General features: G+C 41.9%; 1 protein-coding gene across 1 annotated transcript in view; it reads left to right on the top strand.

Annotated features, from left to right (window-relative positions):
• Positions 1-15461, top strand: part of LOC111225774 (glutamate receptor ionotropic, NMDA 3B-like) — a 63331-nt gene that overhangs the window by 38954 nt on the left and 8916 nt on the right. The window contains exons 4-9 of the mRNA XM_022750803.1: positions 2486-2982; positions 3804-4075; positions 4818-5054; positions 8479-8625; positions 8950-9095; positions 12569-12684. Coding sequence (XP_022606524.1) covers positions 2486-2982; positions 3804-4075; positions 4818-5054; positions 8479-8625; positions 8950-9095; positions 12569-12684 — 1415 coding nt within the window. The remainder of the gene's footprint in view (positions 1-2485; positions 2983-3803; positions 4076-4817; positions 5055-8478; positions 8626-8949; positions 9096-12568; positions 12685-15461) is intronic.

Below are 15461 nucleotides of genomic sequence, written 5' to 3'. Positions count from 1 at the left end.
AAGCTGAAGGAAGTGAGAGACTTCCACATGGAAAAGGCAATTAACAGCTCAATGCCCAAGGGACGGAGCGGGGAAGGCAGGGAGGGAGAGAGGATGTCTGGAGATATAAGCGAGAAAGAAGAAGGTATGCGGGAGTACAAGAGCAAAAAAAAAAAAAAAAGGCACAATATTTCCGTTTCCGATTCAAAGCACTGATACAATGAGGATAAAGCCAAATATGAGAAACTAGCCACTTTTGATGTATTTCTTCCAAATGTCCAGATTCCAAAAAAAAAAAAAGAAAAAGATCCCTGGGTACTTATTCCCAAAAATACATTTGACAGAAAGGAGAAAGTTCCCAAAGACAAAAAACAGATGAAAGACAGAGGAAGTAGAAAACAGCTAAAAAAGGGAAGTAGGAATAAAGTCAAAGAAAAGGAAGGAGAAACTTGTGTGGAAAAAGGATGAGAGGGAGGAGACAAAAAGAAAGAAGGGAGGGAAATAGATAGGAGGGTTGTTGTTATCAGAGTGAGATCTGCCAGTCAGTGCCATCTCACTCGACACAGCTGCCACGCTGATTCTATCTCCCCTGAAGAGATTAAAACCACTGAAACAAGCGAGCCTCGTATCATCCCCCCGACAGGCAGACATAGACAGAGGGAGTAAACTTTCCTCCAAACTAAAGGAGATGGAGTGATAAGAGAGTGAGACACATGCCTGGGACTCTCTTATAGAGTCATCATTTACCGGCCACTCTGCTGACATTTACTGAGTAAACTGGGGCCAGGTGTTAGTGAGAGGAAGCCATCCCTCTCTGGCACCGCCTGGCTGACTTATCAACCCGCTTTGACAACAACAGTCATTCTTTTAATGCAGCCTCTGGCTTGATGCAACAAAACAACAACAACAACAACAACAAAGAACCCATAACTAAAAAGGTGCTGCTTGAAAATATGCTGTACTTTTCACACCCTTTGCTCTCATCTGTGTGTTATCTCGCACTCCTATCTCACGTTCCTTTCTTCTGGGCATGAATCCAAAAATGTCACAAAGTGTGGGAAAAGGGGGGCTTTGCACTCCTCTGCTCAGATAACAGATGTAAAGTGAAGCCTATGGTTAATTTTTTCATATACTCTACTGGTGGTGGCCAGCCGCAGCCATTACAATATAGTATATGAGTCTGGAGTGGGTTGGCATGATGAATCTGCTGTCTATGGGATATGATGATTCAGCCGCACTATTACCATGAGTGATTTCAGCTCAAGGCGAGGCTAGCACTTCCGCTTTATGGTCAGGGAGACAGAGGGAGCTGCTGATGAGGAAACATAAGTTAACGTGGAATGGGATGGGAACGACTTTCAAATCAGAGTCATTTTTAATCAGGTTCTTGGGAATTATGGTGCAAGCAATGGGTTTATAAATTGATATTGTGCTGTTGAGGTAAATCACAATGTGAAAAATGAGGGCAGTGAGCATAAGCACAAGGAGAATGCGCAAATCCTTACATACATCCACGTGTTGAGTTTATTCTGTGTCGCGCAGACGAGCTTTTAGTCCAGGCTTTGTTTGAAGGTAAGGTTAATGACCCTCATGGCCAATTTAGTCTTTTAATTTTCCTTTGCATACCCTGGGTTTAATGGAGAAAGTTCCACTGCAGCCGTTATCTCTGCTCATCAATTCATACATATAACTTGGAGATGAGAGCGGGAGAAAAAAAAGTAAAGAGAGTAAAACAAAGAGTGAGAGAGAGAAAAAGCTATTTCTCTCCTATGAGAGAGAGCTAAGGCTTGACCAACCTTTTCCATTAACAGGAAGGAAAACTTGCCATTTCTATCCTTGACCCGAGACGTAATCACCAGTCCCTGCACGGTTCAACACATGCCGAATGCAGTGATCCCTGCATACGTTAACATTTAAACAACCCTTACGATTTACTACGACCTCCGGACAATCCCCTCACTAATCAAGACATGATCAAACAGTACTTGTATGGCTTCACATTGAGACATCACCTGACAGTGTCCACATGATCAAATGCTAAGACATGAGCTAACAATCCCCGCATGGTTCAAGAGGCCAGGGCAGATTTATGAGCGGACGGGGATTGCTCTTATTAATATATTCTGCCGTAAAGACCAATGCGGGTCACCAGGCAAGTGAGGTGAATAGCAATGACTGTCTGTATGGACTCGCAGATAGGAGGAGACCCTTTCTGCACTGCATTAACTTTTAATTATGACTTTCTGGGAGATGCAATTACCCATCTGACACTAGACTTGCAAAGCTGCACAACCAGACCATGCCTGTCTGCACCAGCGTTTGTTACTTTTTTGTTGCTTTTTCTCGTTTTTTTTTTTTTTTTTTTTCCTCCATCTGCCTGGTTTAGCTTTGTGCATTATTGCAGGCTACATTTCTAAACTACAACATCCCAACATGAATATTGCATTTTTTTTTCTCAGTTTTGGCATCTCTCGCTTATTGTCTGTTTGCATCTCTGTCTCTTGAGATTTCTCTCCAACACTTCCTTCACTGGAGCCACAGGCCTGATCCAGGTGGATGCTGGCCTCTCTCGGGTCCTCTCCTCCCAGCTGTTCCATGTGTGGAGTCTGAAGAGGGGTGCTCTGGGCCAGCCAGCCTGGGTTACCGTTGGCCAGTGGACCCGAGGCAGACTGGTGTTGGAGGGAGGGATCCTGGGGCTGGTGGGAGGGTTTGGGAGCAGCCAAGGACAGGGTCTTGGGGCTGGGGTGAGGGGAGGGGACGGCCAGGGCGACAGCAACATCGGAGGACGCTGGAGGCCGGGTCTTTCCGTCGAGGGACACCGCCTCCGTGTGGTAACACTGGTGGAGCACCCGTTTGTTTTCACACGGGAGGTGGATGAGGACGGATTGTGTCCAGCTGGTCAGCTTTGTCTGGACCCCAGAACCAACCGGTCCGACATCATCCAGAGCCTCTTCAACCAGCTGCACAACCCAAACACTACAGCTGCAGATTGGGAGGGCAATGGTGAGTTCTTTGGCATTTGTCCTTAGAACAGTGTAGTGGTGACGTACTGGTATGCTGAAGGACTCCTGAAATACTTCTGATATAAATTTTTTATATAAACTCTAAGCTTTTCAAATATAGCGTCTGAGACCTTTTGGCCTAGATCTCATCGCTATGTAACTGGCCACATCTGTACTCCTCCTCCTCAAGACTAAAGTAGATTTTAGTAGTAAAATCAATAAGGGATCATGGCTGGTCAGTCCAGTTCAAAAACATACCAGGGGCAATCTCAAGGGCTTAGCTCCATAGCTACATCTTCGTTTCGTGAATGAAGAGGATTAAAGGCTGTAAATCAATAAGAGACCAAGACTACGGTGTCAAAGAAATATCAGGTACTATGTCTCTGAATCACAACTATTAGCCTAGAATAAACGCACCAAACTGTATCACAGTGAAATGTAAGGATTCCCAACTTTCTTTGACTTGAATCAGCAGATGGCAAATAGTCTAAAAGAATGAGGTTGCAAAAAAAAGGTTTGCCAGAAAAATGAAAATGGCTGAGTGTAAAAATGTATATTATAGCATCTCCATCTTGCTGACACAACTTATTTTCCCAAGGGTTGTTACATTTTTCTCTTTAATGTGACTACATGTTTTTTCTATCCTGGATGCTGTGGTAATTAAAAACACACAAGTTGAGATGTGCTGTGAGGATACATCAATATTTTCCATGATCCATGGACAAATTCCCAGAAGTAAAACCCCCCTACACTTCCAAAGCATGCACATGAATATCTGGATAGATAAAAATCCACCATCATCATCACTTCTTTCCTCCTTAGACCTTCCAGAGGACCTCAGGAAGTGCTGCTATGGGTACTGCGTTGACTTGTTGGAAAAACTTGCAGAAGACATGGGCTTCACCTTCGATCTCTACATTGTGGGAGACGGGAAGTACGGGGCGTCGAGCGGGACAGGACGCTGGACGGGGCTGGTCGGGGACCTGCTGAGCGGAACCGCTGACATGGCTGTCACCTCATTTTCCATCAATTCTGCCAGGAGCAGAGTCATCGATTTCACCTCGCCCTTCTACTCCACCAGCCTGGGCATTCTGGTACTATCGCCCAAAGTCATCATTAGTTTGAGTTTTGAGTTTGCATTTTAATGACTGTAGAAGACACAGGGCATGTCCTGAAAATATACTGCATTGTGAGTCAGTGGCAGCATTGCGGTCTTCAGTGTTACTTTGATTCGTCAATCTCTTTCTTTCTGTGGCTGACACTATTCCAGTACGACTTGACGATACAGTCTGCAACTACTTAATTTTGCCCTTATGCCCCACTCGCCCCATCTTCTGGTGAGCAACTGGAGATCATTAGTTGGGGAATAATTAGTTTGCTGAGTTTTCAGTGGGCACATTAATTATGAAAGTTCAATATGAGAGCCAGTCTAAGAGCGTATAATGAGTCTAAGAGGCATTTTGTGAAACCGTCTTAGCAGAGTCCTCAAACATGCTGCAGTTATTCTTTGATTTGTTAACATCTCCCTCTGTGGCTGACAAACTGCAATGCATAATATGATCTGACAATACAGTTCCATTTGAAAATGAGAACTCCATCATTTGAAAAAGTGATTTCTTGTCCTTGCAAAATGATGGATAGCGCAAAATAAAAACAATGTATGCAATTTTTAAAAAACTAATTATGCCTACGAGAGTTAAAGATAAGTTTACTGACAAGATGCTACAAACTGCAGGCAGATATTAATCAGTGTGGCACAAATATATCACTTGTGCCGATAGTAATCAACTGTATCAAGCCAGTCTCTTGCACAGGTGTTTCTTTATGACCCACCAGGTTCGTAGCCGGGACACTGCAGCTCCCATCGGAGCCTTCATGTGGCCTCTGCACTGGTCCATGTGGGTGGGCATCTTCGTCACGCTTCATCTCACTGCGCTCTTCCTGACCTTGTACGAGTGGAACAGCCCCTTCGGCATGACACCCCATGGCAGGAATAGGCTACGTGTGTTCTCCTACTCCTCAGCCCTCAATCTCTGCTACGCCATACTGTTTGGACGCACTGTCGCCACCAAGGTAAAGTAGCTCTATTGTTTTGTGACAAATGGGCATCATGCAGGGTGGGGCAGGGATTAGAAATAGCAGAAAAAGGGAGGAGGGGAGAGACTACACAAACAGTGAGTGCAAGTTAGAGGGGGAAGAGGCATGTAGAAAGATGATAGAGATGGCCAGGGATGGGAAAAGATAGATAGGGGAGAGGTTAAGAAGGTAGGCAGTGATGAAGTAGAGAGGTACAGGGAGGATAATGCACATGGAGGGAGGGAGAGGGGAAAGGGTAAGTGGGCTGACAGAGATTGAAGGAGTTATGGCGAGGATGATGGGGATGGATGAAGGTGGGAAAAGAGGGAGTGAGTAGAGGTTAATTTCCTGAAGTAGTCAGACACAAAGTTGAAAACAAGAAGGCAGGGGGAAGAAGGCCAGTGGGGGGTAAATAGGTGAGAGTGCACATCAGGAAATGGGCTTCAAAAAGAAGGTAATAGGCAGGTTGAGAGAAAGATGGTGAGATAGAGTTGAAAGGGTAAGTGGGTAAGCAGTGACGAAGTAAACAACAGAATGAGGGTGACATGGAGGTGGGCAGACAGTGGATGATGTAAAGGGGAGAGGGCAAGTGGGTGGGAAAAGTTGGAGCGTCAGGCTTCAAAGGTTAGTATGAGAGAGAAATGTGATGGCTGATGTCAAATCCTCGTACTTACGCATTTCTTTTTATTGATAAATATTGTATGTCATTTGTTTGATATAAATACGTAAAGATATTAAATGTAACCTTTGCAGTAACAGCATTCTTTAGAAACTTGTCAGATTTGACTGATCACGCTATACACACAGCCACACTGCCGCACATACCCAACCACAAAGCAGATGAAAAACAACTGTGTCCCCTCCTATCTTTGTTTTTTAAACAGCAACATACTGTGCCAGAATCCATCATTATGATAGCTTATGGTTGCGCCTCAAATTTCCATGCAGTACATTCAGATAAATATCTGAAACATCATTTGCTTAAATTATTCCTGCCTATCCTGCCCATGCCACTTACTGAGCAACCACCCCATCGTCATTTTTCTTTCAACGCATAATCACACTTTGTCCCTAAAGGAAGCAGCGCAAATGAGTTCAGTGGAAGGGAGGCCAAGTGATTAGACAAGACCTTCCCATAACTGAAAGGTCACAGGTTTGATTCTTGCAACTGGCAATGTGTCAATTAACAGGTTGTGTTCATTAGCAGCCCTATGACCTGGTAACATGTCCTTGAGCAACTCACTGAAGCTCTGTGTACTGGGTCAAAGCCAAACAGTCAAGTTTATTTAGGCTATGGGGAAGGCAGTGGACAAGTATTTGATTGCTAAACCTTTACTGTAGAGTTCAGTTTTAATTAGATTTGGGCCACTTAAAAAAAAAGGCTTTGAAACAAATAAATCAAATAGAAAAAATTCTTGGACTGTTTTCCAGAACCGAAAACACAACAGCAAAAATCTAAGGAGTAAATTGAACAGTGTTTCTGCGGACATGCTAACCTAAGTTGTAATCACTACTAGCTTACTTTGCACTGTAGTATTTAAACATGATTTCCAAGGCCAAGAAGCATAACTAAATTAGTGTCCTTTACAACAAGCACATCTGCTGTGTGGCCTATTATTTCCCCACTTTGTGAAAACCATCCCGCAGCTATCAGAGTTTAAAACACTAGCAGCTCCCTTTAATTCCAAAAGCAGAAACATACCATTTGAGTATACAAACAAATAGATAAGCTAGGCTGTCATACTGTGTGAGAATGAAATGACGATCTAATCATGGATTTTTTTGGTAATGCTTTATTTTACTTTATTTTATTTAAATTAGTTTATTAAATAGTTTCCTGGAAAGAACCGTGTAGCTTGGTACTCTGAGACTTTTATTTTAGTTAGTTTAGTATTTACTGATTTCCAAATGAATTTACATGAAAAAATTTCTCCAATTAACCTAAAACAACTATTATATTACTCATTAATTTATTATTGGGAGTGTATCTTTATTCAGTCTAAATTGTATGCTATATTTTTAAACATTTAGCATGTTTAGCTAACCTGCTATCCTCTGAGTAAAAGTGTGAAGTCTGTGCTAGCTTAGGAAGTGTACCAAACTGTATGGTTCTTTCTAGGAAACTTCTTTGAATTTATGGACCTGTAAAAGAAAGCGTTACCATTTTTCAGTATGATACTTAACTAGCTCTACACTGGGCAATGCGGTTCCTTTATTTCTGTCCTCTACATGCATCATCAACTATATGGAGTGTGTGCTTGAATCTTGTAAAAGAGATCTTATTTCAAAACCTGTCAGCTAGAAACATTAAAAAGTAGTTAACTAGCTAACTCTGCCAGCAACAGGTGTCATTTCAGCTAGCATGTTGACAGAATATAAAGTAGAAGCCTGTTTTTGTCTGCCTCTGTCTAATATCACGGAGGCTACCTGTTATTTCTTGAAACATTCACAACTGACTTACCACCTCCATAAGCCCCCGTTATCACTTTAAACTTCATATCGAACAGAGAGCTTGACCCGTGTAACAACAGGAACTAAGGGGAACAGGAACATTCAGTGACGTGTTATCAGGATTTACCTTGTAAGCACAATATGAAATTTTGCATACCTTCTGAAGAAAACACATAGAGGCCCACAGTGCCTAAAGCCACCCTGATCATTATCTTCATCAAAGCACTACACTTCACATCTTCTCAAAAAATATTAGTAGAGAATTTGTGTTTATAATATGCATGCCATCCTTCTCTTTCTCCTCTTTCAGTTCACCAACTAATTATGCTAAGAGTTCAAAACATCCCAAACACTTTCGCAATAATGGGTTACAACCTCGTTTGTATAATTAATGTCTCATTAATCTCCAGCCTTTAAAAACAGCAGAAATTCATCTCTTTTCTTCTGTTAAGTGGATTTTAATTGGTGGAATAAATAAATGATCACAGTGTTCAGGTGGATTCATACCCCTAGGCAAGCAATTTCATGGAAAGATATTTCTGATGTGTCTCACAAACAGTCACACTTTGTTAGTGTTTCTCTCTTGCAGTAGATCATCCTCTGGTCTGTTTTGATTAACTTGATTACCTTTACTCTGGAGTTAAATTGGGAATTTTGAGGAAGAGAAAGAAGAGGTCGAGAGCCTCCAGGGAGACTCTGCATTTATGTCAACACCTGAAAGCACTTTTTTCACACATTTGTATTTTTAATTGTTTTAACCCCTGCCCGTGTTTCTCATACATTTTGTTATCTCAGATTCCTCCGTGCTGTTTGCTGTCATACAGTTTAATTTTTGTCTTGACGTCATGACATTTTTCGGTTTTGAGCTCGGAGATATTTTTAGATTCACTCTTCATCAAGATCTGCTATTTATTCTCCTTTTGTTGTGTTTAATTATTTTTCTGTGCTAATACTCATCTCCACTCTGCAGACTCCTAAATGCTGGACAGGGCGCTTCCTGATGAACCTTTGGGCAATCTTCTGCTTACTGGTGCTGTCCAGCTACACTGCCAACCTAGCTGCCGTCATGGTTGGGGAGAAGACCTTCGAGCAGGTCTCGGGAATCCATGACGACAAGGTTAGACTGCACACAAGGACACAAACTTGCAGCTGCATGCATGTCAGCACCCCCTACACACACACACACACAAAGACAAAGACACAGCTACATGTACACACAAACTAATCTTACACAAGGACAAGCTAATGAGTAAAGAGTGGAATTATTTGTGAAGGATTATCGCTTTCCATATCCCTAAACCCTGTAGGGAGTTCAGGGCTACAGTGAATTTGATACGAGCCCCATCATGATATCTACCCTCCCCCCTCTTTCTCTGTAATCACCTCTACCACTGTCTGCACCTTCTCTTTCACCCATGCCTTCCGGTGTCGCTGCCCCCAGCTGCACCACCCCTCCATGGGCTTTCGTTTCGGCACTGTGAGGGAGAGCAGCGCTGAAGATTACATGAAGAAGAGTTTCCCAGAGATGCACGACTACATGAGACGCTTCAACCAGCCCACCACCCCAGAAGGCGTACACATGTTAAAGTAAGACACAAACGCTTGCGTGCACGCGGTGCGCATGAGTGAAAAGACCTGATTCAAATTTAATCCGGACATAAACAATCCAGTCATGTTTACATCTGCTATCTGTGGTTGTCTCTATTCTGTGCACTTCACTTTCATGTGTACTGTGCATAACAATTCTGTATACTGACAAGAGCAAACATTTTTTTCCGATGCTCTGATTTTCTAGCTGAGAGAGACTGTTGTTTATGTTCGCTCCTAAATCATAGGAATATGTAGTTTATGTAAGTTCTGCTTTAGGATTGATTTTTGCTCAGTTTTTGTTCCATCTGCAGTGATGTTGTGTCTAACCCGTCTGTGGATGTTTTCTTACATATGCTATACTCAACATGTTGTTTGCTTCTGCATCTGAGAGAGATACGAATTACTATGTGAGCTGCATATATTTACACCCTGCATTAGCATGAGCTTTTCCTTATCCAGAGGCATTTTAGCACACGGCGTAAGTGAGGTGAGAGCATATGAATCACATAAATTTCATTAACAAAGGCCTTGCAATTTATGAGGGAAAATAACTTTTTTTTGTTTTGTTTTTTTTTATGAAGTGTTGAATTGACGCAATTAGGGCCGAGGACAAGTGGTTGAATTGGATGTCGAATGGGGATAGTGAGTAGATGAAAGCGAAGAGGCAAAGGGAAGTTTATTTTTATCACACATTTAATTCACAAAGGCAATTGAAAGTGCTTTACATAATGCATAAAAAAGGAGATACAGCCCAAGACAATAAAAAAACATAAATTTAAGGGATAGGAACAATTTTAAGAGAAATAAGAAAGTAGCTCGAGATAATAGTAAGTGGTTAAAGTTCAGCCAAAGGCAAAGGAGAAAATAAAGGTCTTTAACTTGGTTTTAAAGGTAGTTATATGTGTTGGCTGTTTGCCCGGCCCTGTGGGGATTGGTAGCTAACTGCTGCTTCTTCATGTTTAGTTTGGACCCTGGGAACAGTTATCAGACTGCTACCAGATGACCTGAGAGACTGAGAAGATCGTGTTGAGGAATGCTGGGAATAGATATTTCGGGTGGGGTTAGGCAGTTCATATGAGTATGGTTACATGCACACAAGTGTCCCTGTGATATGTTTAGTCTTTTCCTGGCTTTGTTCACATTCTGGATGAGATGTTTCAGATAGAACCTGGTTTTTCAGCTCCCTGTACACAGTACTTTCATAATAACATGATTTAGGTTTCAGCTTGTATGATCAGTGTAGATATGTCCTTAACTCCTCGTCGTAGCTTCTTCATTGTTTGCATTAATGCACAATTTACCCATTGCATTACTAGTGTCAGAATTTCAGTCTCAATTGTGTGTTGTCTAGATAATCATTACATTCTTTATCATCTTTTTTTCTAATTTTTATCATTCATGCATAACTCAGGTTTAGGGACAGTGATCAGAAACCCGGATAGGGTGCCGCAGTGTCAGAGAGCTTCAGCGTAACAACATCCTCAGTAAATTGGCATCTCATGGTATTGAGAAACTGAAGGAGTTAGGCAGCATATCTAACAGATTAGAAAAGGAAATTCATAATTAAGGAATTACTTTAATTTCATTTTTAATCAGACCACATTTTAATAACTTCTGTTTGATAGCTTTAATAACGGGTTTCGATGACTTCGGTTGAATGCTCATGGATACTAATAATACATGAAGTCGGCCAGGGGCGAGGGAGCCTGCAATGCAAATGTCATTTCATTCAAGTACGCAAGTGTTATTTGCAAATGTACTTGTGTTAAACTATTATCGTTTTGTATTTTTGGGTTATTATTATACTGATGCATTTATGTGTAAGTCACATTTTCACTGCTGTATTTGGTCGAGGTTTTGCATGTACAATGATAATCTGTTACTTTCAAGTAAAATAAAAGTACCTCACATGTGTAGTTAAGTACAGTACTTCTGAATGAAGGTAATTAGTTTAGTACTGGAATTCAGACATGCTATATAAATGACAATACGCGAAGCATGGATTACCCGAGTGAAGATACACAGACACACTGTAGCACACACAGCAAACACAACTCACAGCTACTGTATAACCACATATGCTTGTCAGACACAGTGCCTCCTCCATAGAGCACCAGCAGAGATGCTGAGATAGTGCGTGTGCTGACTTAGTGGCATAAGTGGGAAGATACAAAGCGCTTGTTCAGAGAAAGAGGATGAGAACAGGGTAGATGAAGGCGGCGTTTGTTTGCGAGTGAAGCGAGGTAGAAGTGGAAGTCACAGCAGTGCAGAGAACCAGAGTGAGGCTGTAAAATACTGTGTTGGCAGAACTACTGACCCCAATACTGCACTCAAATCTTAGAGGAAAAAAAAAAACACACAAACCTTCTCCTGGAGAGAGAAAGCTGAGGGCTACACATGCAGCTGCACACAAGGGTATTGGCTCGAAGGAATGATAAATACTCAAGCACATACCTAAACACAGGCTTACAACTTGCAGTCGTACCTAGACACTTTCATGCCAACACGGATGCACTCACACACACAAACAAACAAACAAACACACACACACACACACACACACAACTCCAAGGCCAGGCATCAGATAACTTCCGACCCTCTTTAGTCCCAAAAGAAGTCTCTGTCCCCTCCCTTCCCCCTGTGCCTCGTGTTTGACAGGTCTAGACAGAGAAAAACAGACTTTCCTGCTTTGCCAGCAGAGCAAAGACTTTGTAAAGTCAACCTTTTGTTCAGCAGCAAACGTCCTGAATAACAAGAAGTTTCAGGTAATTTGATCAGTCTGGTTTAGTTTTCCCATTAGACCGACTATGCATGTATGTGTGTGTGTTTGTGCGCACGCGCGTGCTTCTTACTAATACATGCATTTATACTTGTTTATCTGGCTGACATTTAAATTTGGTATATGCGTTGGTATGTGTCTGTGCGCAAATGTGCGTGTAACCGAGTTTGTTTTTGATCTGGATGTCTGGGCAGGTGTGTCAACAAAAGTGAATCTTTTCTTCTTTATCGGTCCGTTTGTGCGTTTCAGTGTATTATTCAAATCCAATGTGTTTTTCGCCTTGTATCCTGAATCTTCCGCCAGCCGTGGTCAGCAGCAGCGGCCCGGTCTATAATTACGGGGTCAATTAAGGTCAATTGGATCGATATAGCGGGAGTAGGAGAGTCTTCGGCAGTGTGTGTAATGCCTTATCAGTCTGCTACAGAGGCTGTTGGTTTAGGTAATGATGTATGTGTTTACACAGTGTATTAGAATGTAGTTAATCTCATCCTCTGTATAAATGACAAAGTGGGATGACAGCCCAAAGTCCAGGGTTCCTACACAGGTCTGGGGTGAATGAAAAAGTTCAGGAAAAGTAAATCTGATTTACAGGTCTTCAAAAGTTTGAGGTTAATTGTCTTTAATTAATGCTTCTCTCTTACTCTTGTGATGTGTGTATTTGTGTGCGTGTGTGTGTGTGTTGGTGGTGAAGGACAGATCCTCCTGCCCTGGATGCGTTCATCATGGACAAAGCCCTGCTGGACTTTGAGGTGTCTATCGACGCAGACTGCAAACTGCTCACTGTGGGGAAACCATTCGCCATTGAAGGTGCGCAGACACATACACACACACACTTTGATTGTATTGATTTACAGTCATCCCCTGGATTAATTTTTAAAAAGGATCTCAAAACTCACTTGGTTTGGCTTTTTCTAGATTTTATAACATTGTGTTTTTGTAGCATTTTGTGTCCTTGTTTTTACATATTGTCTTATTTGTTATTTTACCCCCCAACCCCCGTAAAGCCCTTTGTAACACTCATTTGAAAAGTGTTCTGTAAAAACATAGCTTTCTTGCTCACTCAGACTTTAAAGGAGCTACTCATAAGTTCTGCTCTTGCTAAATAGCCAGCGATAGCATTAACAGCTGTTTACTTAATAGTGTAGATGAAACATTGTAAGTTTGGTAACAAACTTCTTTCCTTTACTCGCCAAGAGCTGTCTCCAGTGCTAGAAAGCAAAGCCAATGTTAACTCTGTCTTTTATTAGCATGCTAACCAGCTCGCCCGAGCCCATCTCGTCACTTTCCAATAGCAACTGACTGTAGCCTGCAATCTGCCCTGAAGACGGAAGGGGGTATTTTAACCTCTTGTCTTGTAAACGCAACACAAAGCTCAACAATTGACAATCACCACCACCTGCTCCTGGCAGGAAACTACATTCGGTGGAATAGAAAACAAAACACCCCAACAGCTACATGTCTAACTAACTGTTCTCAACCCTAAAACCATGTCTGAGTATTTTTGTTGTCCCCATATGACAAGTGAGTCCCCACAATGTGACTGTATAAAAAGATTTGTCCTCATAATGTCATCATGGACACGTAACAAAATACTGGGAAATACACAAACACACTAATATTCTATACGCTTTGAAGCATACATGTCCACACATACAAACACAACACACACACACACACACACTCAGAGGGGAGATCAAATACTGTAGTTAACTACTTGACCGACAGAATAACATTGATTCAGGATGTGATCTTATAACACTGCAGAGTAAAAGTACTCAGTCATCTATTATTGACAACAATGCCCGGTCAGAGCACTTTGGACTTATCACTCACAGGTTGGAAAAACTACAACACAGTCATGACACCAGAAACAAATCCACCACCGGTCCAAGAATACTTGTTATATTCAAGTTCTTGAATGTTGCTGCATTAATGAGGGGGGCATACGACCATGTAGTACCAGTCAGAGCTCTGACTTTTGTGTGTATTCTAGTGCTATTCTTGAAGGAAATTGTTTTCCTTTTTAAAAGGGATGACATTTTTCGTAACTGAAATCACCATGCGAGCCATGGCAAGCAAGGAAAAAGCACAAAATAGAGCCAAGGAGCTGGCAACAAACATTTTACACGGCTGTCATGCTTTTAGATTTAACAGTGTTGAATTTTCCACTGTCTTGTTTCCTTCTTTCGCCTCGTCCTACTTCTGCACCTTCTACAACCTGCGTATAGGTGCCAGAGAATATGTGGTGGAACATGCTGTCCTATGTGTTCTGGCTACAGACGCAATATCCTGCAAGCAGCGCCGACATGAAATCCTTAACCTCTCAGGCAAACATAATTGCAGCTTGCATCGCAACAGTATTGGTTCTGTTTGTTAGTCAATAAGTCAGTAAGTCAATAAGCTCTTATTTCATTCTGCTGTGGTTACAACACTAATTAGCATTTTGTTGAAAGGCTAACAATGAATTACCAGCAACAAATAAGTAATTGCACAACTATTATAGCCAGATTATAATACATACCATGATTAGCTTGTTGCAGCAGTGATGGGAGTAATAATAGTAGTAGTAGAAGGTGTGGTAGAAGCAGCAGTTTCCTTAAGTGATGTGTGTATGCTGCAAATTCATAATACAAATGAGGATTTTTCGCAAAACAGCAGTGTAGCACTTTTAGAAATACAGTCTGCCGACGACCTGTCGGAAGAAATTATGTCCTGGCTCTAATAAAAGCCTCGTGCTTCATTTCATTGAGGTAAATAAAAAGGTTCTAGCCAGTTTACAGTATTCTAGTCACATGCCATCTGCACATATACGCCTCCTGAAGGTGACTTTGAAGTGGAATTTCCACTGGCAGAACACATTTATTGGATGTATCAAGCGTTTAACCTCTAACCCGAGCTCAGCTCTTAAATGGGTATGGAATTAGTGTGTGCGCCTGAATTCATGTGCATGTATGTGTGTGCAGTTCCTTGTGCACTTGTTTCAGCTCAGCCTGTTCTCTTCTCTTTGTATTACTGAGACAGGCACACACAGAGATACAGACAGTAAATAGATACTAGTAAGGGTGCCACATGGGACCAAACACTAACTTTGATGCAAACTCAAAAGCACTCAAAGCACAGCCTCAGAAAGACCCCACTCCCACACTCCCTTCTCACTGTACAGCTCTTGTTCGCTGGAGATTATCTACGGCTTTCTTGACTGTACAAGACAAAATGAGACGAGAGACTTCGCTGTGGCGTTACTCACGATTGTGAGGCTGAAAAAGCAGGCCTCATTTGTATGTAGAGTGGGTCGGTTTGATGACTGCTTGGTTCATTGTCTACGTGGAAAAAGGCAGGCGAAGACTCCACACAGCCTTTAGTAGGTATTCACCTCCACAGTCTGTGTGAGGATGAAGAGGACGGGAGTGAATAACTCAATAAGCTTAAATAAGGTAGAGGAAGAAAGAGCAGGAAATGGCCCAGACAGGAAATGTGACGGGAAAAACACAAGAAGGGGGTGGGGGTGGGATATGTGATAAAAAAATATATATATATAAGTAAGAAAAGAACAACAAAGGTAAAGAAAGGGAGGGCCAGTGCAG

This window comes from Seriola dumerili, unplaced genomic scaffold (genome assembly GCF_002260705.1).
Source record: "Seriola dumerili isolate Sdu_G_001 unplaced genomic scaffold, Sdu_1.0 BDQW01000149.1, whole genome shotgun sequence".
NCBI classification, from domain to species: domain Eukaryota; kingdom Metazoa; phylum Chordata; class Actinopteri; order Carangiformes; family Carangidae; genus Seriola; species Seriola dumerili.
This window is presented reverse-complemented; position numbering and strand designations above follow the sequence as displayed.